Below are 27,071 nucleotides of genomic sequence, written 5' to 3'. Positions count from 1 at the left end.
TTGTGACGTTCCAGTTCTGTTTACATCGGATCTTGACGTGGACGGGATGTCACGCGCAGATTGAGAATTTTGTTTCCTACTTCTCGCTGTTTCTAAATCCTCCTGCGAGAGATTTTGTGATCTTTCGATATTTTCTTTCCAACGCGAGAATTCTTCGCCAAGTTGTTCTCGAACTTTCTTTAACCCTTTGTTGAAAAAATTCTCCTCCGAACTCTCTGAAATTGACTGTAAAGCTACTTTCACAGTTTCTTCTATGGTTTCCGAAGGAAAATTTTGCCGCTGTAATGTCATTTCTGAAAACTTTCCCGCAAGTACATTCATTCTATGTTCCACTGTCTCCTGTTTTTCCTTCACTTCGTCAAATTGCTTCTTTACATTATCTTGGGATTCTATAATTTCTGGTATCATAGCTACGGAACACTGTATGTCCTCTTGAGCTTGTATTACTTGAGGAAACAGTTCTACTTGTTTTTGTATCGGGTCAATTTTGACGGATACATATTCGGTTAGTTCCGCTTTTAATTTACTATTATTTTCTTGGCACTGTTGGCGGACCTGCTCAATTTGAGCAATAAGATTCTGTTCGGTCCTTTCTGCCTGTTCTTTTATTTCCTGTGTCTGGGTATTTAATCTCTGATCTAATTCGGTAAAGGTTGCTCTTAACTGATTTTGTAATTCTGTTTGATTTTCGGCTAATTGATTTTGGAGTTCATTTTGTATAACGGATAAGTCTCGTTTTACCTCCGCTTGGCCTTCGGCTAATAGAGACAACTGTTGCATAATAACAACTAACGTGTCAACAACAGTCTGATCAGCTGTTGTATGAATGTTTTCTGAACCAGCGGGATTATTTATATTGCTACCGCTAGCCACAACAGTCTCAGAATTGCTATCCGTGGCCTCTGCTTCTGCGCAAACAGCTGAAGGCTGTTGCACGTCTCGTTGCTGATTCAATGACATTTTAAATGCCGCTCTAGTCAATAACAATAAATAACTATCAATATCAGGTTCTAATCACAAAATACAGTTTCAAATTTACTGTCGTAGACACACTTAACTTTCAAATTACTTCACAGATGGTATAAAGTTCAATGTCCAGATACGAAAATCACACAATATACAGTTCTACAATCTTAACTACTATCTGGAAAAAAGTTCTTTCTAAATTGATTTCAAACTATTTTAACTACAGTATAAAAAAATTAGATTTCTCTGGCCTTTTTCTGTAGTCTCGGTGTTGTCCAATAGTTGAAATCGTTTCTTGGTATCAGCAATCTTTTACTATGGGCACCGTATCTCACTTCATGTTCATTACTTCTCGTTCTCGTTGGTTTTCATGAAACAAAAAAATACATATATTATATAACAATCCAAGAGAGTCCTGTCACACTAGCGCCATTGTAATGTTTCCCTCCTTATCTACGGAATTATGTAGCTCTCAATTCGTTCGAGCAATCAATCATTCATGATAGGAAACACAGTCATAGCTCAGTCACTCAAAATGATTCTGAAATTTTACTTGTTAGAATGAAAGCAGGTGATGATTCTTCTTCTCTGCAGGCTCGTGCTTTGCGGCAGTCTGCTAATCTGTACAAATAAAATGCCTCGTATTTTTGGGAGCGTTGTATAATCAGTCGGGAAACCTCAGATCAAGCGGATATTTGGCTTTGATGAAGTTTAACCTTCCGAAGAAATAATGGAGCTCTTGGATTATTAATTGCAGGTTCGTATCCAGTCTTTCGGAAGTTCCCTTCTGATTAACAACTACGCAATATATCGATGAATATCATTAATTCTCAAAAGTCGAATACACACCTTTTGTGCGAAGGAGCCATATATATATATTTCACTTTTTAATCGTACAATTTCGTATCAGTTATCTTCTGTCATAAATCTCAATAATCAGATTACAGTTCTTCAAACAAAACTCAGGCTAATCGGCACGAAGACAATCTCGGAAGCTCTCTCTCTTTTTTTTCTAACAACCACCAGAGAGAGTACTACAAAGAATACTTATGCGCTCATGGCATAGCTATTGTATGAAACTACTTTTCGCATGGATTCTGCGAGTATGAAGATAGAAAATTAGTAAACGTCATTCAAGGGTAGAATTGTATCTGAATAATTCATCGTATATAAAGAGATATTACAATAGACTGGTACAGACTAATGCAGACTAATGCAGACTGATGCAGACTGACTAATCGGAGGTCTGTACACTCGTTATAATACCTCGCACGTTCAGGTATCACTGCGCAAGTGTGATCTGCAAGGAGAAAAGGTTCTACATTAGCAGCAATCTCATTGGCTGCATTACATATTATTACGCGGATTGGCGGAAACAGAATTTGGTCCGTCTTTATGGCAGCGCCATCTCGTAGTGCGGAGACGGACGAGTGCTGTGCCTGCGCTGTTGTGCTTAGCGGGACGCGCTCTAGTGGGAAAGTTGTGTACGCGCTGATATGCAGAACTATGTACACAACACATTGTCTTGTTGGTTTATTTCATCTTCTTCTTCTTTGCCCTGGGCTATCTTGATTCATTCAATTTTATCATTGTTTTCTATTCATAATGCTTGATAGTGATGTATGAAAGTTTCTTTGTCTGTTACATTTAATCCTGCAGAAACTTTCTTCTGTTTGTTAAATCATTTCAGGAGTTTATAAGCCATCTCTTGTCTACCATGCAGATCATTTTCAATGTTTGGTATCGATTTATTCCACGATTTTTTTGGACTTTCATGTTATTTTTTTTAGCATTGATGTATTTTTCACTATACTGCACTTTGTTTCTTCTGTATTGAAGATTTGTATGTAAAGCTTTTTATTTATCCTTAACTGTGTTTGTTTTATGTCCATTCTATATTTTGACAGCCTTTCTCTTCTTAAACTGCTTTTTCTTCCTTACTGCCTCTATCGCCACTTGGATCACCCATGGTTTGGTTTTCCCTTTTTTGTATTTGTATTATTTTCTATAAATTTACTTTGTAAATAATGTGGGAGTCACTGTTGAAGTAGATCTCTTACAATGTCTTGTTACAGAAGGTAGGTTTTGAAAACTTCATCTTTGACTTGGCTCCTCAGAACAGTTAAGAGATTTACCTCAGCAATCACCAGGAAATGATCCAACTCTATGTTGCCACCTCTATGTTATCTTACATCTCATACTAGTCCTCTGAGCGTTCTGTTCACTAGGGCACAGTCAATGGCTGACCTATAACCTCTTCTCTCCCTTGTGAATTTATGATTATCCCTCTACCTAAAGAAACTGTTGATAATTGTCACATGACTTCTCATGCATTTAAATATGAAACACTGGGAAAACATGAACACATTGATGATAAGTAAACAGTAGCCAACTTACTTTATCAAAAATATATATTTTCAAGTAATGAAGTATATTTATTTAGTCTTGAAACAAAATGATAAATCATAAAGCAAATATCACAGGGAGGCACTAAAATCATTAGACATATTTAAATATAAAGTAGACACTACCTTTGTGTCAAATAATATTTGCTGTGTATCTTTGACTGTAAGTTGTTCATGTACAATACAGCATAGATATCTTTTAGTCTTTATTGTCCAAAGTGTAATTTGATTGACTACAATGAAATAAATATTTTGTGAGCAAACATTTCACTTAAAGAAATATTCTGTGTTTAAGATTTAGCAATCATTTGCTGTCCCTGGTATTGTGTATTTGTTTCAGGATTGATACCCCTCTTTTAAAAGCTCTGTTTTTGTATGTTTTGAACACTTTCTCTTCTTCCAAAGTTTTATTGTTTAGGAAATAATAATACTGGAAAATGTTTTTCTCTGAGATTAGAACCAAGTATTAGAGCCATTTAAAGAATGCACAGCCAATAACTAAACCAAATAACTGTATAAGTATTACCTCTAGTTTTTGCCTTTACATTGTTATTAAAACTGTGAGTCATCAATGTTTTAACATTTTGTAAATAATTTGTATAAAATTTCCTTTACAAGCTTTCAATCAGGCACAATGGGCTGAGCCTTTAGAAGACACTTCTAAGCTATTATCAAAGTTAGTTTCTGGCTAGTTACAGCTGTCATATCTCATTAGTTGTGGCTAAAATACTCTGATTCATACAGCTACTTTTATATGTAAATTAAACTTCTTGAAGACTATGTAGGCTACCAGTTTAATTCTATGAACAGCAATGAACGATGTGAGCTACAAGCTGATCATCATGTATGTGTTCATGAAAATAAATGTACATTGACCACAATGTACATATCAGTGGCGATGCCTTAGACATTTAAAAAAATTTACCAGTATTTACTCACCAATGGATTTACAGAGAAGACATCATATTAGACATTAAGGTCAGTTATCTTACTACAGTAGTGTACATTTTGACTCATTCCGTGGACCAGCAGATACCCAATTAAGACTAAATTTACTGAAACAGATGTGTTATTGAATGTATCTTGGAAACAATCTGATCAGTTAAATTTGTTTGAGGCCTATTTTGGAGGATTTCAATCTGTTATACACTTAAGACTCTACACACTACTTTCATTTTACTGCCCTCGCAGCTTTATATTTTGCACTGAAGTGATATGATTTGATTGTGTACCTCCCTATACTGAATGGTATACTCTCTTGCTATGGTATTTTGAGAAGATTAGTTGCTGTGTTATGAAAACAAATTCCAGTTTCTTGTTGTACTTTAAAAACAGCACTGTATTCAACATTATTTTGTATCACTTAAGAGTGGCTCATCAAGTTAGAAACTTAAAAGTTAACACTAGTGGTAAAGATATAAATGTTTTATACAAAAAATTGATATGTAAATGTAACACTGTACTAAATAAAATATACCTTTATTTACTAATATACACAACAAATGCCTATCTTCCTCTCAGAGGCAGTACATTCATCACAATAAATGATAAAGAAACAATTTTTTTTACTCGCATTTTTAAAGATATGCTCCATACCACTGTTTATACATTTGAGGACCATATACATTATCATGACTATTTCTGGCCACTGATGATTACCCCTCAAAATACAAAGGGGGGGGGGGAGGGTTCATTATGCTCATATTTTGAAAATAGTGAAATCTAATTCATTGCTTTATATTTTAAAATTTTGAAAAAATTATTTATTTTAATGAGTTATTCTACCAGATTTCAAAAATATTTAAATTTTTCAGTTAAACTTAACCCAAAAATTTAAGTTGTAGTAGTAGATGTCACTTTTCCCAATGATGACCATATTATTTTTTCAGATTTAGGACTTTATTTACACATCAATATCTCTTTAAAAAGTCTACAAAAATCCATGACATTTGCACTTCTACAATTTTTTTCTTAGGGTGGCCGTAAGTACCCCAACCCTCCCTCAGTAGTACCCACTGCTGAAAGTGCGTTGATATTCCCAAGGGTGCACTAAATGATTTTTTAAGGTTCAGGATCCTACTTACACACAATATACTTTAGAAAAGTATATTGTTAATATAAGTCAATAACAACCACTTAATTTTTTTAGGGTAGGTATAAAGTAACGCCCCTCCCCTCCAGCCCCTCTTGATACTGTGCATTAAGAAAAATACATTGGTATTGCTAGGGTTAAGGCCTGCTTTCACCATCTGCTGAAAAGGCAGTTTCAAATTGATTATAGTGTGATGAAATGGACTAGAAAAAAGGTAATCATCCCATCAAAGAGATTATAATTAAATATTCAGGTAGCACAAGTTCACTTTAAATTAATTGAAGGAATCAGCTGAGGCTTTTTTATCTATTGTACATACTGTCAGAAATGTGATTCAGAACTTTACAAACCTAACATTTCACTTTAACATAAAGGATAGTATGAATATATATCTCCAACAGTTATGTTATTATGTAACATACATCGAACTGAAACATGTAACTATGATATTTCATTTCTTCACCATCATCTTCTATGGAAAGCAAAACATTTGTTGAAAATAACAAGGAAATAAATCGTAACCATAAAGTTGCATGTGTCTTTCCAATTTGGATGCACCATATTTTGCATGATACAGTTATTAATTGTTTGTAATAATGTTGAATATTCTTGTAGCAGCTTTTTCTTATTAACTGCAGAAACAGCTGTCCACTGTGTTCCTGGTAATCCAAGTGATGTATCTATTGACCCGAGTATACACTCCTGGATAATTTGGCTGTGCACAGCCTTCACCCCAAGACACCACTCCTGAAACAGAGATGCAGCAATGTCAGCAACTGCTAATACTATTTTGGTCAGTTAATTGTGGTTGGAGGTGCTACAAGAGCAGAAGCAGTATGCAACAGCTTATTGTAATTGAAAAGTAATAGTCTAACAACTCACCAACGAGGTGATGCAGTGTATCATTCTTGATATGTAGTGGACCGCCACTGTCTCCCTGTGAACACAACCACTAATTATAGTGTTTCCTATTATTGATGAAAGATTTTTGTAGCATATTATTTTTTTGGGAAGTGCAAAATGTCTTTGTATCTACTATAAACACTGCAATATTTTGAAATAAAATGTAGAATGATGAACTGCAATGAAATAAAAATGAGCATGGTTATTATATTTGGCTAAACATGAGTTTGAATATAAAATTATCCTTTTAAAATAATGAGATTTCACAAACTTTCCACTATGCCACTTCTCAATGCAGTTTTGAGTGAATCCATGGGCCCATTAATGTATCATATGCTCAGCAATTGAAAGTGCTGAGAAAAACTGTAACGCAATGCTAGCTCGCTAGGGTGTGGACTCATAGCCCAGTTTGCAGTTATTCATAACACCTCTTGAATTGAGACGAATTTGGTAGAAAGTTTACCACTAAGACTGAACTCCAAATACTGTAATGTGAACAACAGGTACCCAGTCTCATTTTTGTTTTTTTGCGTATACTGTAACTTCTAACAAAAGCTTACTTGAAGGCAAGGAAAACAGGCAGAAAATGTATGCTGACATCCACACAATGCACAGTATGTCTTCCTTTTGGTGAGCAGCTTTCACACAAAAAAATATAATCCATTCTAAATCCCCCACATTAATTTAAAGTTTTGCATAGTGGTAAACAGATACAGTGTCACAGTATGAACCATGTGGAACCCACGAAAAATCAATATTAGGCTGACTTCTTCAGTTAAGTATTCACTGAGATCCACTGTTTTGTGTGCTGATCCATTACATGCATATAACATATGTAAAGATCCTTTCATAATCAGCCTAGTTTGGTCATTCAGATGCAAGTATCAACTATACCAAACTAGTCTGTGGTGAGCAATATATCCATACAATGTATATTGTGTTGTTTGACTTAATACTGCAAGCCTATCCTGAATGACAATAGTGTAATTCATCTTCTGTACTTTTAGTTCCATTTTATACTACTCTTTTTTCATATTTGTGAGTGTACTGAGAGAGAGTATGTCACTGTATTCATGTTCAACAACTTTAAATGATGCTAAAAATGATTATAAGAAAAATGCACATTATTTATCAAAAATTATAGAAGGATCTATTACACACACACACACACACACACACACACACACTAGGAAAATGCAAATAATATGTGGCACTTAGTTACCTTGCTGCACAACATACGTTCCTCAACACATTATTTTGATGAACATAATTAACATGTAGATATTTTGCTTTATAGTTATGAAGATCCACAGGTCAGGGATTTTGCCTTCTTCTGCCTAATTATTTCTGGAGCTAAGAACAAACTGAGACAGACTCATACCTGGCAGGAATCCTTCTTGCCCTCTGGGTATCCAGCACACATCATGTTTTCAGTGATGCGCTGCTGGCCATACGCAGTCTTCCGGCACTCTGAATTGGCCATGATGGGCACTGTCACTTCACGCAGCTGCGATGATGGTTGGCCCAATGGTTTTGTTACACCCCAGCCTGTTACCAGACCCTGCTCCCCAGTGAAGCTGTGGCCTGCACAGACACCACAGGTTACACAGAGTACCACTGATTGTACCTCCAACAACATACACACCACTATCGATGAAAGTGTCCTTGATAATAGACAACATTTTGTCATGAGACATCCTGCAACTGTATTTTCTTAAAGTATTTATTTCCTCTATCTCAGTTGCAAGTAGTCATACATGATTACTGGTTTCACTCAATTAATGATCATCTTAAGATGTATAAAAGTAAATATTAAAAAGCATCTATTTTGAGTAGATAACATAAACTAAAATATTTAAAATTAAAAATTCTTAAAATTAGACTTGATTAATCACATGTTCTGAAAAAAAATCTATTAAAGATCTAATGGCATAAGCTGTAAAATTAAAGGAATAGCACTATACCAGACTAGTAACACCACTCAATTGTATACTGGATAGCCTCAAAACTAGTGAACATTTGTTGTAATTCACAACTGAGGCTATTAAAATACATGTTTTAAAAAAGTGTCCTGGTTCAATTTTTTAAACGCTATCATCATTGGTAGATCAGTTAGCTTTATACAGAATATATACAAACTGTAAGTGCACTGAAATTTTTCAAGTGCAAGTTATGGATCCATGGGTGTCTACAGAAACTTCCAGTATGGGAAGGGGGTGCAAGTGTCAAAAATTGCCATTTTGTTATACACTCCTGGAAATGGAAAAAAGAACACATTGACACCGGTGTGTTAGACCCACCATACTTGCTCTGGACACTGCGAGAGGGCTGTACAAGCAATGATCACACGCACGGCACAGCGGACACACCAGGAACCGCGGTGTTGGCCGTCGAATGGCGCTAGCTGCGCAGCATTTGTGCACCGCCGCCGTCAGTGTCAGCCAGTTTGCCGTGGCATACGGAGCTCCATCGCAGTCTTTAACACTGGTAGCATGCTGCGACAGCGTGGACGTGAACCGTATGTGCAGTTGACGGACTTTGAGCGAGGGCGTATAGTGGGCATGCGGGAGGCCGGGTGGACGTACCGCCAAATTGCTCAACACGTGGGTCGTGAGGTCTCCACAGTACATCGATGTTGTCGCCAGTGGTCGGCGGAAGGTGCACGTGCCCGTCGACCTGGGACCGGACCACAGTGACGCACGCATGCACTCCAAGACCGTAGGATCCTACGCAGTGCCGTAGGGGACCGCACCGCCACTTCCCAGCAAATTAGGGACACTGTTGCTCCTGGGGTATCGGCGAGGACCATTCGCAACCGTCTCCATGAAGCTGGGCTACGGTCCTGCACACCGTTAGGCCGTCTTCCACTCACGCCCCAACATCGTGCAGCCCGCCTCCAGTGGTGTCGCGACAGGCATGACTGGAGGGACGAATGGAGACGTGTCGTCTTCAGCGATGAGAGTCACTTCTGCCTTGGTGCCAATGATGGTCATATGCGTGTTTGGCGCCGTGCAGGTGAGCGCCACAATCAGGACTGCATACGACCGAGGCACACAGGGCCAACACCCGGCATCATGGTGTGGGGAGCGATCTCCTACACTGGCCGTACACCACTGGTGATCGTCGAGGGGACACTGAATAGTGCACGGTACATCCAAACCGTCATCGAACCCATCGTTCTACCATTCCTAGACCGGCAAGGGAACTTGCTGTTCCAACAGGACAATGCACGTCCGCATGTATCCCGTGCCACCCAACGTGCTCTAGAAGGTGTAAGTCAACTACCCTGGCCAGCAAGATCTCCGGATCTGTCCCCCATTGAGCATGTTTGGGACTGGATGAAGCGTCGTCTCATGCGGTCTGTACTTCCAGCACGAACGCTGGTCCAACTGAGGCGCCAGGTGGAAATGGCATGGCAAGCCGTTCCACAGGACTACATCCAGCATCTCTACGATCGTCTCCATGGGAGAATAGCAGCCTGCATTGCTGCGAAAGGTGGATATACACTGTACTTGTGCCGACATTGTGCATGCTCTGTTGCCTGTGTCTATGTGCCTGTGGTTCTGTCAGTGTGATCATGTGATGTATCTGACCCCAGGAATGTGTCAATAAAGTTTCCCCTTCCTGGGACAATGAATTCACGGTGTTCTTATTTCAATTTCCAGGAGTGTATAAATGAGTTGGTCAGTTTTGAGATTTGTCATGCCATAAGAACTAATCTGGATTAGTCAGTCTTGTCTGGCTGTGTGTCCTTTTATTTCCATGGAAATTCTTTTTTCTTTCATAGTTTGCTAAATATTCAAATACATATTAGTATTCACAATGTGGATTTTTAGAATTTTTAATGGTGCATCAATTCCTCTAAAAGTGTAGACTTCAACGCAGTCATTAGTACAGCTGTATCTTTGTGCTTCAAGAAATGGAAAACAAAGATATAGCTAAACTAATGGCTGCCTTAGATATAGCCATCTTCTGGGGCCAAAAAGTAGGATAACTATGAAACATCAAAAGTTATCATTTTCAAGACCGAATTTTTCCTCTGACAAAGATGGAGGATGTAAACAATTATACATGAAAAATAGCAACCTGCCTCTCTGGAATTCTTCCATCAAATCTTTTTCCTATTTAATTTGCTGGAGCTAATATACATATAAGAAATAAGAATGGCTGATGGCAGTGTTTTCTCAAAAACCATTCCAAAATTAGTTTCATAAAATTAAACTTCATTCTAAATCTCCTCAAAAAGTTTTCAGTGCTATCAACTATGAATACCTGAAAAATAAATATTCACATGGTCATGATGAAAACAGTATAAAATAAAGAAATTTTCAGTTCACAATGCAGCAAGTTACTTGTGAAATTAATCATTTCATAGCAAGGTGCGCTTTGTGCTTTTAGCAGTGTGGGGGATGTCTTAGGGGGTTAGTAGAATTATGTATGTTACTAGCTTGGACCATGGCGTTAAGCATGGTTAAACAGCTATTTATAAATAGATGTTAATGCCGAGACTCACTATTCACGCGTATGCACTATCAGAAAGGCCATCCCTTGTTATATCTTTAAAAGTACATTATAGCTAAAGCTTATTTACAAAATCGTCTATATACAGGCATACGAGGGGAATTCAAAAAGTAGAGGCACATTTGTGAAAAGCTGTACTTATTCTGATGATAGAAAACTGAAAAATATTAATGGTATTAATAGTAAGACTTATTAAAAACTTTCAGTGTTCGGCTCCACAAATTTAAATTATATGTAAAGTTTTACTCCAGTGCGTGTGAAATAAACATCCCAGGTTGGGATGCATAAACTAAAACCAGAGGAGGGGATGGTCTGATGCAGAGGGGGGGAAATCCCCCCCATCCCCCCCTGCAAATCGCACACTGTTTCATAGGATTACTTTCCCACATTAATGTAAAGATGTAGTCAAGTCACTCCACAAAAAAGAAGACAAAATATAAATGAAGAGCTACCAACTCATCTCATTGTTATCAGTATTCTAAAAATATATTGAAAAACTATGTACAATAGGCTTGATAAAAACACATAGTGCACTCAGTACAAAACTGCTTGGATTTCAGAAAGGACTTTCAACTGAACAGGCTATATTTATCCTGACAGATGATAAACTAGAATCAATTAATCAGAAACTATTTCCTTTGGGAATATTTTAAAAACAATCAGAGATGTTGTAACATTAGATTATATTTTGTGTCCTCTGCTTGTTTTAATATATTTCTTTATAATAAAATATTTTCCACTTCTTTAAAGGAGCACACTGGTTGCCTTGGAGCACTGCAGAGGCCGCAGACCAGTATAAAGCACTCAGGTTACCTTAAACCACTGGCAAAAGTCATGGCAGTGAAGTGGCATGTATGAGCCAGATGGCTGCACAGAATCAACACACTAAGATGGTTCGATGTGGATATGTAACAGAATGGCAGAAAGGAGCTATTGTGTTTGGAAATGTTTATTATTCCACCATGAGGAAAGTTGCCTTTTTTTGGTGTATCAATGCAGACTGTCCAACGTATGACCAGAATAGTGTTTCATTTGCAGCCATGTAACACTTTGTACAAACAGTAGTCACACAAAGATTCTGATGATGAGTGTTCATGCCTTTTCACTGAAAACTGGTTTCAGACTTGACAAGAATTTGTGCCGCCAGTGAAAACAAGCCCATCTCAACCAGTTTTCAAGTGTATATTGCAAAGGCAACTGCACACAATGGATATTCTGAGTCAGGTCTATTGTAGTAGGTCATTGCTCACAGGGCATCCAAAGCTGCATGTTTTCATTAGGTTAAGCAGGACAGTGGTTGACTGGAGGTGTACAGTTGGCAATGATGGAAGGTGTTCAAAGCTCTGGCAGTGCAATGAAGTGTTTAACATGCAGCATGTGGGGGGTGTATTTCAGGCTGTAGGTGGTTCCTTGGATGTTTGGGGCTGTTTTTCAGACCATGACTTGGGCCAACTCATTCAGATTGCAATGGATATGAAATAGGTTGTTTGTTTCCATATTCTTGGAGACTAAGTGTTGCTCTTTCTTCCACATCTTCTTCATGAGTATGCTGTGGACATTCATGTCTTCCTAGATGACAATAGCTGTGTTCACAGGGCTCTACGCATACGTTCCTGGTTTGACCACACTCAGGCACCATATTACACTTTGAGTGGCCCACAAAATCACCCAATCTTAATCCCAAAGGAAATTTCTGTGATTAATTGGAGCAGTGAGTGAAACACAGCATTCTCTGCGGGATCTAATCATTAATGGGTAGCTTCAGTTGGATATGCCATACCTGGAGAAACATTTTCATTCACTTCCCATCAAACTAAGCATATTATCAGAGCTAGATGCAATGTTATATGATCTATCAGACTAAAGATAGGGAGATACTGAATGAAAAGAGCTTGGCTGTCAAAAGGACAATGTATGAAGTCTTCAATGACTTCCGTAGCAGAATATTATTGAAGGATATCTCACACAACCGAAAGGAATCGCAGTCCTACATAAAGGCTGTTAATGGTACCAAAGTTAGTATCCAGGCACTCACGGATGAAAGCAAAAACAGAAATGCTGAACCATTTTCAAATTTTCCTTTACAAATGAGAATCCAGGAGTATTGCCCCAGTTTAATTCTTGCACCACTGCAAAGATGAGTGATATAGATATTACTGTCAGTAGTGTTGAGAAACAGCTGAACCCACTAAAACTCAACAAAGCTCCAGGGCCCGATAGGATCCCATCGGATCCTGAATTGTATTTATGTTGTGGCTGAATTAGCTATACCATAGATATCTAAAACGAAAGACCATCTCCAGCTGTTGTAAGGAAACAAAGGTCACACCCATCTACAAAAAGGGAAACAGAAGAAGTGATTGACAAAACTACCACTCAACATCCTTGACATCTATTAGTTGCAGAATATAAGAACATATTATGAGGTCCAATGTAATGAGGTATCTTGAACAGAATTACCTCATTCATGTCAGTCAGCACAGATTTCAAAAATACTGATCATGTGAAACGCTACTCATACTTTTCTCACATGACATCCTGAAAGTCATGGATCAAGGCAGTCAAGGAGATGTGCTATTTCTTGATTTCCAAAAGTGTTTGACTCAGTACCATATCTGCAGTTATTATCAAAAGTATCGTCAAAGGGGTAGCACGCAAAGTTCATGGCTGAATTGACGATTTTTTGGTAAAGAGGGTGCAGCATGTTATCTTGGATGGAGAGTAATCAACAGATGTAGAAGTAACTTTGGGTGTGCTCAAGGGAATTGTCTTAGGATCCTTGTTTTGTGAATGATACAGTTATCTATCATGATGTATTATCTGAGAAAAACTGCACAATTATTCTGTTAGACCTTAATGAGATTTCAAAGCGATGCAGTGACTGGAAACTTTCTTTCTTTAATGTTCGAAAATGTAAAATTGTGCACTCGACAATGAAAAAAATGTAATATCCTATGACTACAGTAACAACAAATCACAGTTGGAATCAATCAATCCACAAAACTATTTGACAGTGACAACGAATCATAGTTGGAATCAGTCAACTCACAAAAATGTGTGAATTTAACACATTGTGAAGATATGAAATAGAATGATCACGTAGGGTCAGTCGTAGGTAAAGCAGTAGCAGACTTCAGTTTATTGGCAGAATACTAGGGAATGCAATCAATCTACAAAGGGCATCGCTTAAAAATCACTCATGTGATCTATCCTAGAATATTGTCCAAGTGTGTGTGATTCATACCAAATAGGACTAACATAGAATATTGAACATATACAGAGAGGGGCAGCATGAATAGTCACCATTTTGTTTGATCCATAGGAGAGTATTAGAGATCCTGAAGAAACTGAACTGGCAAAAATAATGGTTCAAATGGTTCTGAGCACTATGCGACTTAACTTCTGAGGTCATCAGTCGCCTAGAACTTAGAACTAATTAAACCTAACTAACCTAAGGACATCACACACATCAATGCCCGAGGCAGGATTCGAACCTGCGACCGGAGCGGTCGCTCGGTTCCAGACTGTAGCACCTAGAACCGCTTGGCCACTCCAGCTGGCTGAACTGGCAAACATTTGAGGATAGATAGAAACTATCTCGAGCAAGCCTACATACAAAGTTTCAGGAATTGGCTTTAAATAATGACTCTAAGAATATACAACCTCCTAAGTACTACTCCAGTAACGATCATAAGAACAGGATTAAATGAATTACAGAGGTGCAGAGGCATTTAAACAGGCATTCTTCCCACACTCCATACTTGAGTGAAATGGGAAGAAGGCCAAATAACTGGTGCAGTGGGAAGTACCCTCTGCCATGCACTTCACAGTGGTTTGCAGAATATGGATGTAGATGGAGATTAGTGTGAAGTCTGATTGCAGTGGTTAAGTTTTACTCTTTATGTTTATGTGAATGTTCTTCCACTTGCATCGTCACAAGACTCAAAATTTGTCCTTTTTGTAGGCGATAGAAATATGTACCAGCTCCATCACTGCAGTGGAAGGTAAAAAAAATACTTGAAATATTGATAGATTGTTCAAGACAAGCATATTACCTTTAGATTTTGGAATTACTTAGTACATATAAGTCAGTGTTACTCATAGAACCCCACAAACTGTTAATAAGGACTAATGAAAATTGAAATACTAGAAGTAGAAACTATTATGTTTTCGACATTACAGATAAATCAGAACTTTAATTAAAAATTGCTTGGAATTAATACTGTTCTTTGGCTCAGTTTCAATCGCAATACCGGTATGAGTTTTTACTAGTGACCGACTGGTGGAGGGGGAAGGGGAGTGGGGGTTCTATCTGTATCGAATCATTCACCCTATGATTTTAAGTTGCCCATGCCGGACAGGGATGTTTATTTCCCGATCACTTGATATATAAAACTTAACATTTAATTTAAATTTGTAGATACGTACGCAGAAAGTATCAATAAACTGTTATTATTAACGTATTTGCTAACTAATTGTGGAAAAAGCGTTGTCTGTTTAAGCATTTCAAACTGACCCGTCGATCTCATGCTGTTATTGTCGCTATTATCTGAGCTCCACCGTCCCTTACTTCCCAGCTTGCGAAGCAGGTAGTGGTGGCAGCCGTAGCACACTTGCGTGAGCAGCGGTTGAAAACCAAGCAAAGGTACCTGGCGGGCGGGATTCGACAGCCCTGACTTTGCTAGCCGCAGACCACGTGGGTCGAGCTTAACGTAGCTTTTCCAGTATCGCGTATGCGAAATTAATTTGTGTTGTTCGGTTGTTCACTCGCGTCCGCAAAAGTTGCGGCGATCTCCACTCGTTCCCGCTTTGGTAAGATTGTTAGTGAGCTAAGTACGTGCAGGCCTGTAAGAACTACGAAATTTTAGCTGGTTTTCTAACAAAGCAAAATTTCGTAGTTCCTTAAGAGCAGTGCGTTGGCAGATACGTGTGCAATCGTTGACAGCCAGGATACTGACAGTGGTGCTAAAAGAATTAAAATAGACTGTGAATCTCTCTAAAAAAAAAAAAAAAAAGCCTGTAATAATGGTGTTAATAAAGAGAGAGAGAGAGAGAGAGAGAGAGAGTGAATCTTCGGTGACTGAAACCTGTGAGAAGTCTCAAGGTACGAATGGAAGTAAAAGCAGGCTTGAAATTATAGGAAATTATGTTGCATTCTCACGTTTTCAAAATTGTGGCTGTCTGTAAATGACCAAAACTTGGTAATATACGCAGTGTGTTGAAAAGTTCGTGAACTTAGGTGGAAAGGTGCGTATCGATAACCGATAACGCATTTTTAGCTAGTGTTGAAAGAAAAAAAAAACAAAAAAAAACGGTGATCATGAAACGCGCAAATAACACATTAGATGCTTAGAAATCATACGTAACAAACAAAAGCGAAGTTTAGAAAAATCCGCGAGTGAAATTTAAAAGTTTTTGGGAAAGCAACATCAATAAAAAGCGACAATTCGTTGTTCAGCTATGTAGTTGCTAAACAGAAATTACCATTCAAATCATATCCACAGTAATCGAAGTGCAAAAGTGAAATGGTTTATCAGCCGATAATATGCTACACTCTGACCACGCATGACGAAACATTATGTTTGTAGGAGAGCAAAAGGACAAATAAATATCTTGCTCACCTCCTTATAGAATCGGGTATAAACTTATGAATGGAAGTGCAACCATTTATAATAAAACCTGTTTAATAATAAATGTACGTTTGTCCTTTGAGGGATTTGCTTGTAATTATTTTTTCGATATCGTTGAATTGGAATGTTGGACAGAAGAATGCATTTTCAGAGCACTGTTAGCAGCTCTTGAAAAGTATGAGCCTAAATACGATGTACTAAAAACCATGTTGTAGGTATCGCAGTAGATGGTGCATCAACAATGCTAGTACCTCACGAAGCAGTAGCAGTTCCACAGGGTAATCATTTACGTACGTAAGGGTTTAACTATCGTGCACTGTATGAACCACAAAATGGAAATAGTTGTCCACGATGTTATGAATGATGTAGCAGTGGTATGCCACATACAGGGTTTTTTAGGTTCCTTGTATACTGTGGCTTCTCGCAGTCCCAAAAATCAGAGACGACTACAGGATGTTTCACAAGAACCGTCCTCGCAGCTATTAAAACTGAACTGTGTTTTTCATGTGCGTTGGTTGTTTCCTCGTGTAATGCCGTTCGATTTCTTCTTGAAAGTCATGTTTCTCTTGTCAAACTTTTTGAAAAACTGAGTGATGATGGTTCCCGATCAACTCACGAGAGATCTAAATTTGAAGGGTTGTTATAAAACATCTCACGAAGTGGTTCCTTATAATGAAATTAGTCGTACTTTATGAGGCCCAAGAAGTTCTGCAAGTATTATCATTCTACATGCAAAACAGAAATTCCTCAGTCCTTAAAGTGAAACAAGAAATGGACGTGGCCATAAATACTCTTGAAACACTGAAAACAAATGACTCCCCGCAAATGAGGATGATGGTATAAGAGTTAGAGGAGAAGCGCACCTTCGAAGGAATGATAATTAAAGAACCATCTGGTACCGAATGTAACAAATTTCAGACATTTCGGAAGAACATTTTTCAGTCTTTGGTGGAGAATATACAAGACTGATCTGTAGACTAGTATTTATTTTCAGATGCAGCCGCATTAAATTCAGAAACATGGCCTTCATACGATTATGAACGTGTACGTTTTACGGTGACATGTCAATTCCTCGCTTATGTAAGAAGGTGAATTTTAAATTAAGTGAAAGTACATGTGTGTCACTAGGTCAAGATTTTCGAATCTATAAAGAAAATCCACAACATATGCCCGCTTCTGTGAAAGAACTTGTGAAAGCAACCGAAATTATATCTATATCTACAGTTGAATGCGAATGCGGATTTAGTGCCATGATTCTAGCGCTGACTGATCAGAGAAATCATTTACAAATTGCGACACATTCAGATCTATTTTCATTTCAATAAATGGACCTCCTTTGCATTGCTTCGATGCAGAAAAATTTGCAGCAAGACAGATTGAGTCTCAGCACCATTGCGCAGTTCAGAAACCAAGTGGCAAACCCTCGAATCTTCAACAGCAGTCTCATTCATCTCGTCTGTTCAGCTAAACTCTGTAATTTGTGTGTTTACTGTGTAGGTAATATCTTTATAAAATAAAAAAAAAATGAAAGTTAACTAACCTTTACATGATCACTAAAAATACCCCATTAGAGCTTCGCAATTTCAGGAATAATAACTGAAATGCTTTATTTTGATACGGAAAACAAATAGCTCAAACTAGTATAATGGATCACAAGTTGCAGATAAAGGAGTGTTATTGCACGCCGCATCTGTAGAGAAATTGTATTTCGCATAACAGTATCTTTCCTAGAGAAACGTGTTTCGCTTTCATTACCAAAGAATCAAAATCTTACTGAGAAATTCTTGCCAAATTTTCAAACAAAATATCGTCGTCATTTTGCACGTCTCACATTAAAACATCTGTGTTGTTTAGGTATTTCTTTTTACCGATAGTCGCCTTTGTGTCTTCTTTTTCTGTAGCCTTTTTCTTTTTTCATAATAAACGCAGCGCAAACTGCCGAGCTAATAAACAGTTCCATAGCAGATAACTGCAGCAAAGAGGCAACATGTGGACACGAGAATGTGCATCTGTATTTGTGTTTTTTCCACTAACTTTTTGTGCGTGCGCTTTTGTTCACGTGCATCTCCGATTGCGCCAGAGAAAAGAGACATCGTCTGGACATACCTTTACTCCTTCACGCTGACACAACTGAATGGATTCGGATTAAATTTTGAATGGAGGTAGGTTATACCCTGAATTAACACATAGGATTTATATTTTAATGTATATACTATATACCGGTACACGTAGTACCTCGAAGAAAACGATTTATTGACACAAAGCACGGTTTCAGAAAATATAGTTCTCGTGAAACACAACTAGCTCTTTATACTCATGAAGTAATAAGTGCTATCGACAGGGGGTGTCAAATTGATTCCATTTTTTTAGATTTCCAGAAGGCTTTCGACACCGTTCCTCACAAGCGTCTTCTAACCAAACTGCGTGCCAACGGAGTATCGCCTCAGTTGTGCGACTGGATTCCTGATTTGCTATCAGAAAGGTCACAGTTCGTAGTAATAGACGGAAAGTCATCGAGTAAAACAAAAGTAATATCCGGCGTTCCCCAAGGAAGTGTTACAGGCCCTATATTGTTCCTGATCTATATTAACGACATAGGAGACAATCCGAGTAGCCGTCTTAGATTGCTTGCAGATGATGCTGTCATTTATCGTTTTGTAAAGTCATCAGACGATCAAAACGACTTGCAAAATGATTTGGATAAGATATCTGTATGGTGCGAAAAGAGGCAATTGACACTGAATAAGCAAAAGTGTGAAGTTATTCACATGAGTACTAAAAGGAATCAGCTAAATTTCGATTATGCGATAAGTCACACAAATCTGAAGATTGTAAATTCAATTAAATTCTTAGGGATTACAATTACAAATAACCTAAATTGAAACAATCACATAGATAATATTGTGGGTAGAGCAAACCAAAACTGCGATTCATTGGCAGAACACTTAGAAGGTGCAACAACTAAAGAGACTGCTTACACCACGCTTGTTCGCCCTATTTTGGACTACTGCTGTGCAGTGTGGGATCCGCATCAGGTGGGACTGACGGATGACATCGAAAAAATACAAAGAAGGGTAGCTCGTTCTGTATTATCGCGAAATAAGGGAGATAGTGTCACAGACATGATACGTGAATTGGAGTGGCAATCATTAAAACAAAGGCGTTTTTCGTTGCGACGGGATCTTCTCATGAAATTTCAATCACAAGTTTTCTCCTCCGATTGCGAAAACATTCAGTTTGCACCCACCTAGATAAGGAGAAATGATCATCACGATAAAAAAAGAGAAATCAGGGCTCGCACAGAAAAATTTAAGTGCTCGTTTTTCCCGCGTGTCATTCGAGAGTGGAACGGTAGAGAGTCAGCTTGGAGGTGGTTCATTGAACCCTCTGCCAGGCACTTATTGTGAATAGCAGAGCAATCACGCACATGCATACGTAGATGTATATGTAATATATAAAGTGGAAACATTGATACCATATATTTCGAAAAATTATTGACTGATTACTTCAAATTTTTATACGATACTCTAATGAACATTCGGATGGACATAGGCAATATATCTTTGTAATATATATGAGGATCAGATTACAGTGAGAAAGGGGAGGAGGTGATGCACAGAGAGAGAGCTGGATGTGAACAACGGTATGAGCTATATGATTTTATGATGTATATAATACACAGTTCCAAGAGGTAACTTTCGACTTGGCTTGTACGCATAGTTAGTGAGTATCGACAGTAACATTTATTCACAAATAACTGTTTAACCATCGATAACATCGTGGGACGAAGATAGTAATTAACTATAGTAACCCACTAGCACATCCCCCATGCTGGTAAAATCATTACTGTTACAGATGATTTAGTAAAGAAGGAACTTGTTTATTCTATCTATTCCCATTTACTAATGAGTTACAGATTTATCTGGCTTAAGTACTCTCTGGACGAGGAACTAGAGTGAAAAAATGTATTGTCGAAGATACAAATATGTACCATACCGTCTAGCTAGCAGAAAATGAGATTTTTTCCCGAGATTCACACAATATCATATCATCACTTGTGACAAAGGGCACGACTGTATCATATAACACATCTTATCAGTCCATTTCGCTCAAGAGTTGAAGCAGAAAAACTTCCTGTACGAGTAATGATTTAGGTCTATTCTTGCATCATCCGTTTCTACGTTTTATTTAAATAAAACAGATTTTCACTGGAAGTGACTGTCAGCTTAGGTGATCCTCTGTAGACGAAGACAAGACATACTGTCAAAACTATGATAATGTAATGGACAGTTTTTTTTTTCAATCGTCTGTTCATAAATTTTACGATTTTCACCTTGTTTTTCTAAGATGTTAATTCATAACCTTAACTGTACGTTGATAACGACCCAGAGGCAGAGTTCTGAAGCCAACAGGAAGAAAAACGTCAGAAATTTATCATTCTGAAAATACCAGTAGTGATTCTCGCAACAAACGCCTCTTCCCGGTAACTCACCTTTGGTGGGCATGCAGACGGTCCTCAGGTCTCCCTCTATCTTGACGGGTTCGCTGAGCCGGATGAGCGCGATGTCATTGTTGTAGTTGCTCGAGTCGTAGCGCCGGTGCAGGCGGACCCTCATGACGCGACGCTCGATGACCTCCGTCTCCGACGGCTTGTCCCTGTCATGCTCCAACAGCCGCACGCGGATGCGTCGGTGGTCGAAACTTCCAACAATGATTGCAGGAGAAATATTATACACAGTCTCCGCACTGGTGGTGTATTTGAGATCAGTTCTATTTCTCATTTCTGTATCTATGGAAATGCACTTACAATACTTGTGTACAAGCACGGCTCTAGCCTCTGTAATAACACATGTCAAATAATTGGACTTCCACCTGAAATTTCTCTCCGTACAACGGAGATGTTAGCCATAATGGAGACCATTTATAATGAAATATAGACATTTAAACTTATGTTGATACTTACGGACTCCCAAAGTGTTATATAGAAATTACAAATCCAAAATTTGACAAGCAGACTAACATATTTTGAATATACGAGAGTGGTTTGAGAAGTCTGGTAAAAATTGAAGAAAAATGTTTGTTTCGTAAAACAACTCTCCTAACTTCTCGACTTAATCTTCTTTGAGGGATATACTCTTGGTCCAGGAATTCCCCACCTTTTTCATCCCATCGGAAAAGTAGCTTCTGTCAAACTCTGCAAATTACTCGTTGACTGCACCTACCACTTCCTCTTCGGAAAAAAATTATACTCAGCAAACCAAAATTTCAAGTTAGGGAACAGGAAGAAGTCACTTGTGCTGTCTGGTGAATAGGGTGGATGAGGAAGAAATTCAAAGCTCAATTCTTGCTCTTCCACCACTGATGTCTGGGATGATGCATGATGCATTATCCAAGGTAAAGAGCACTTTTTGCCTGTCAGCCTTCGCCTTTTTTTAGGCAACACAAGTTTCAGTCAATCCGACAACGAAGCATACTAGGATCCAGTTATGGTTCTGCCTTTTTCCAAGTAATATGCCAGGATTATTCGTTAAGAGCTCCAAAACACAGTGCCTATCACCTTACCAGCTGACAAAATGGTCTTTGCCTCCTTTGGTACACTTTCAACAGCGTTTGTATATAGTTTTGACTGCCGTTTTCACTCTGCTGTGTAATGATGGACCCAGGTTTCGTCAACAGTCAGAAATCGGCGCCAAAAGTATTGCGGACTGCGATTAAACATCGCCAGACATTGTGTTGAAATGTTGTGTCGGATGCTCTTTTGGTCGAATGTGAGCACTCGCGGCACCCACCTCACACAGCTTTTTCATAGCCAATTCTCCGTGCAGGAAATTATGCAATCGCTCAGCTGAGATTCTTACAGTCTCAGCAATCTCACGAATTTTTATTCGGCGGTCTTGCATTACATTATCATGGATTTTGTCAGTGGTTTCCTTTGTGGTAACCTCAGTTTGACGTTCAGAGCTTGCTTCGTTTTCGGTGCTTGTCTGACCATGAATAAATTCATTAATACAAAAGTAAATGGTCTTCATCTGACCGTGTGAACTTCGTCCAATGCTGTTTCGATTTGTGTGGCAGTCCAACACTTCAAAATGAAAATGTTTAGTAACAGCGCGAAACTCGGTTTTCTACATTTTCAATCGCAGTCGACACACTGACCAATTCAGACGTCTGTCTAAGATGAACTGTACGCTGTACATTGTTGAAATTCATTGTATTATCCTTGGAATAATTAAGCTTATCAACCACGAAGGCGAAACAAAAATTTTCCATTCTTTCACGGAAATTTACCAGACATGTAAAAACCACTATTGTATATGGAAACCTTCATAGAAGCAAGTAGAAATGACATAGACGTGCAGTTGCTACAGAGAAAAGGACATTATGAAGTTCAGAGTAATTAAATTAGTAGCAAAGAGGAGCATTATGGAAAATTCCGTCCAACATTGTTCCCTCACACTGATTTCAAACCTGCAATAAGAAAGTTGTTCACCACGACTGGACCGTGAAAGGCATGTAACTCAACAATGTAAGAACAGACACCTAGTAGTCATACAACCGGACATCTCTCCTCTATCGTGTGAAGCTAAGTAAACGTCATGTAACATCTACATTTATAGGAGGCTGGGACACGGGTGTTACTCCACACATTTACACGGAATAAAAATTAAAAATTCTAGTTTCTGGACGTTGCGATCAGTATAAACCTGACGTGGCCGATCTGAACCATGTCATACTGATACGCACTAGGACAAAGAAGCACAATAAGTACTGCACAGGAAAATGGTTGCAAGGGGTTGTCCCCTTCTTACGAGTATTGCTTCCTTACTCTATCAGATAGCGGAATACATAAAAGAATTATTGTATAGAGTTAATCTTTTATAGGTTTGTGGTTGAACGCATTTAGCTACTGACTGGGAACGATAAGTAGCCAACAAAGCAACCACAAATGAGTTTTCATTGTTTTGTCAACAAGTGGCAGCACTCATTGTACTTTGTGGTCGATAGTGTAACCACAAAGAAGTCGTAGTTTTCAGCGCGTGGACTGCGCAGTAATTTTGCTAGTAAGTCATTACATTTATATAATGTATTACGATTTTAAAGAGTAATGTTGATATGTTGACAGTATTCTGCATCCAGTGTGTGTGTGTGTGTGTGTGTGTGTGTGTGTGTGTGACAACACGTACACAGCTCAACTTCCCATGAGTTTAGCTAATATTTCGGCTGTAAACAAATATTTCTGCGCAGATTATATGATGTTAATGTGGTACTTCAGCATTTACTTCACACTTTTATCACATAGTTTCTAAAATAAAGCTTTGCGCTCAGATGTAATAGGCAGTTCTACAGAAGCTGACTTCCACGTTAGTATAGCAAGGTCAGCTTTTTGTAAATAGTGAGTTGCATAGTACACGGAAAGCAGAAGGAGATGTTTGCAGTGCACGGACTCCTCAAATTTTGCTCGTAGGTCTTTAAACTTACAACAATTACAGAGTCGTAATATAAATAATACTTTTTACAATTTAGGTCATAATGCCATTGGGAAAATCAGGCTTGAACCCTTCATAAATAGAACGGCTTCTCTTGGAAGATGCGTTTGATGACATCGGTTTCAATTCTGTGTATGGAGGAGGCTCAGACGCAGAGGACGTTCTAGTGGGAACTTCCAGAGGCAGTAGTGACCACCAAACGGAACTGAGCTTTGATGAAGTTCAGTCAAGCAACGGAGGAATTTAGAATACATTTCTAGTTCAGAATCATATTCTGGAATCTAATATGTCCATAGTTACTCCATATCAGCTGAAGTTTTCTAAACAGGCAATGAATCCATGTCTATATAACACTCAAACATTTTGCCTGCCATTTTGGTCTAGAATTCCAGTGAATCTGCATTCCCTTCTATGTGTGACTGATGAAAATTTTCTATTACTTCATTGATGAAACACAGTAAATGCATATATACTGTATGAGGAGACTAGCTTCCTTGCTGAGAATACTAAACCTATCTCACATCTAAAATTTAGAAATATTCTGGCCAATGAACTAATTGCAAATTTCTGTTCAAAAACAAAAATGCGACCAACATGCAGCACTAAAATAAGAATTAACAGGTCAAAATTTCAGGAAAAGGTTGCAAAATTCTAAGGGATGCTATTCAGAAATGTGACTGAACATTGTGCCTACAGCATGTACATGAAGGAATGTTCATTTTGCAGCAAACGAAGCAAACCTAAATGTAGTAAATTGGCACGCACTTCTTGCAATGTAGCTTTGTGTATGCAATGCATTGGACTCATCCATCATCAGAACTAAGCAACAGAATAAATCTGGTTTATGATTTGTGATTTTATGTGTGTACTAGTTGTATGCTGTTTTATGAACGTATATGAATTAACAGAAGAAAACAACAAATAAAATTTTGATTTCCTCTGCTTATTCCTCTTTTAATAAAAGACCACATTTTCGCAAAGTGGTTAAATTATCGAATACAGAATAGCACTGCCACAGAATGCATTTTGGTCGATATTTTTCCGAATTTAAAAATTTGTAATAATTAGTACTGTAAGATTTTTCCAATCTTAAATATTTTTATCCAACTGGGTATGATAAGTAATAGAAGTGCATTTCAGTGCTCTATTTTAAAAAGGAAGTTTTGCCCTATAAATGGTTAAACTTGGCGCTCAGTCCACATGGCTCAAGTAACCTTACAGACGGCCCAGTTAGACGCGTTGTATTCACAGGCGCTAGCAAGGGTGGGTGATGGGAGGGGAGGGGGGCGGTGGGGGCGGTAACAGGGGGGAGTACTTGTCCCCCCCCCCCCCCATGGAATCCGGAGTACAGAGTTCTTATTCATGACAGACTTCTAATACTCTAGTAGTGATTTCCCGTGATTCCGCAATAGCCAATTCTATGAGTAGCATTGCCGTGAGAAAATGCTATAGCAGTTACCACCTCCTCTTTAGAAAGTGTAACACCAGCCATAGAGTGCATTATTCATTCGTTTGTGAATCCTTCTCCCTTCCGTAGTAATGTTTTAGTACGAACCAAACGAAGGTGGAAGAAAAGCCGGTCTTGTGTGACGTGACATGCCGACTGCTTTTCTTGCATTTGTCGAAGTATTGTTGTCAAGTCGGCAACGGGGTGTATCCCAGCTGCGGTGGAATGAAATATCCTATCGCAGTCTTCTTACCCCGTAATCAACAACAGCTAGACGCAGCACTTCCTGAGCATTGTTCTGTTTCAAGAAGGACATGTGCGGTACCATGTGCATTTCGATCGCTTTCACAGCAGTTTCTTCTTCATACTACTACATTATCACTGTGCGGAAGACATCTAAGAGTACGAACAATGTAGGAAAAGACAGGTTGCTACTTACCGTAAACAAGACACGTCAAGTTTCAGACAGGCACAACTAAAAGACACTTAAATAAAGCTTTCGGCCACAGCCTTCATGAGTAAAAGAGAGACACACACATCACTCACAAACACAGGCAAGCACACCTCACACACACAACCGCCAGCTCCAGCATCTCGGGCTGGAATGCAACTATCACAGGGGACACAAGCAGCAACCTGGACGGGCCGGGAATGGAGAAGTGATAGTAGTCCACAGGTGGGGAGAGAGACGAACGCTTTCTGGTGGAGTGTGTAGGAACTAGAGTGCCAAGAGGCACAGCGTCAGGACGTTGTGGGAGAGGAACGGAGAAAGATGGGTGGGTGCGTTAGCAGAGGGTTGCAAATAAACAAGGTGGGAGATGAGAATGGGGAGAAATGATAGGACAGAGGGGGTGGAAACTGTTGGGTGGATGTGTGCGGACAGTATGTTACCGTAGGTTGAGGCCGGGATAATTGTGGGAGTGGAGAATGTTTTGTAACGCTAACTCCCATCTGTGCAGTTCAGAAAAACTGGTGGTGGAGGGAAGGGTCCAGATGCCTTGGGTAGCGAAGCAGCCATTGAAATCAAGTGCGTTATGTTCAGCTACATGTACTACCACAGGATGGTCTACTTTGAACTTGGACAAAATATAGTGGTGGCCTTTCATCCTTGCGGACAGCTGGTTGGTAGTCATACCAATGTAAAAAGCTGTGCAATGATTGCAGAAGAGCTGGTAAATGACATGGCTGCTTTCACAGGTGGCACAGCCTCTGATGGGTTAGGCGAAGCCTGTGACAAGACTGGAATAGGAAGTGCTGGGTGGGTGGATTGGGCAGATTTTGCATCTGAGTCTTCCACAGGGGTATGATCCCTATGGCAAGGGTTTGGGACTGGGAGTGGCACAGCGATGGACTAGGATGTTGTGAAGGTTGGGTGGGCGATGAAACACCACTTTAGGAGGGGTAGGAAGTATCTCAGATAGGATGTCCCTCATTTCAGGGTATGATTATGGATGTAGTTGCTCTAGCTGAGGGTGGTACTGGGTGATGAAGGGGACACTCCTTTGTGGCTGGCTCTTGGGGGTGGTGGGAGGATTGGGGGTGTAGTGGGAAATGGCACAGGAGATCTGTTTGCAGACTAGGTCGGGGATAGCACCTGTCTGTGAACACTCACCAGCGTTC

General features: G+C 38.9%; 1 protein-coding gene across 1 annotated transcript in view; it reads right to left on the bottom strand.

Annotated features, from left to right (window-relative positions):
- Positions 1-6,023: 6,023 nt before the first annotated feature.
- LOC126259789 (trypsin-1-like) overlaps positions 6,024-27,071 on the bottom strand; it is a 128,171-nt gene continuing 107,123 nt past the window's right edge. The window contains exons 5-8 of the mRNA XM_049956797.1: positions 21,010-21,218; positions 7,748-7,950; positions 6,346-6,400; positions 6,024-6,210 (exon numbers count right to left, since the gene is read on the bottom strand). Of these exons, the coding sequence (XP_049812754.1) occupies positions 6,092-6,210; positions 6,346-6,400; positions 7,748-7,950; positions 21,010-21,218 (586 nt within the window). The 3' untranslated portion in view covers positions 6,024-6,091. The remainder of the gene's footprint in view (positions 6,211-6,345; positions 6,401-7,747; positions 7,951-21,009; positions 21,219-27,071) is intronic.

This window comes from Schistocerca nitens, chromosome 5 (genome assembly GCF_023898315.1).
Source record: "Schistocerca nitens isolate TAMUIC-IGC-003100 chromosome 5, iqSchNite1.1, whole genome shotgun sequence".
Lineage (NCBI taxonomy): Eukaryota > Metazoa > Arthropoda > Insecta > Orthoptera > Acrididae > Schistocerca > Schistocerca nitens.
This window is presented reverse-complemented; position numbering and strand designations above follow the sequence as displayed.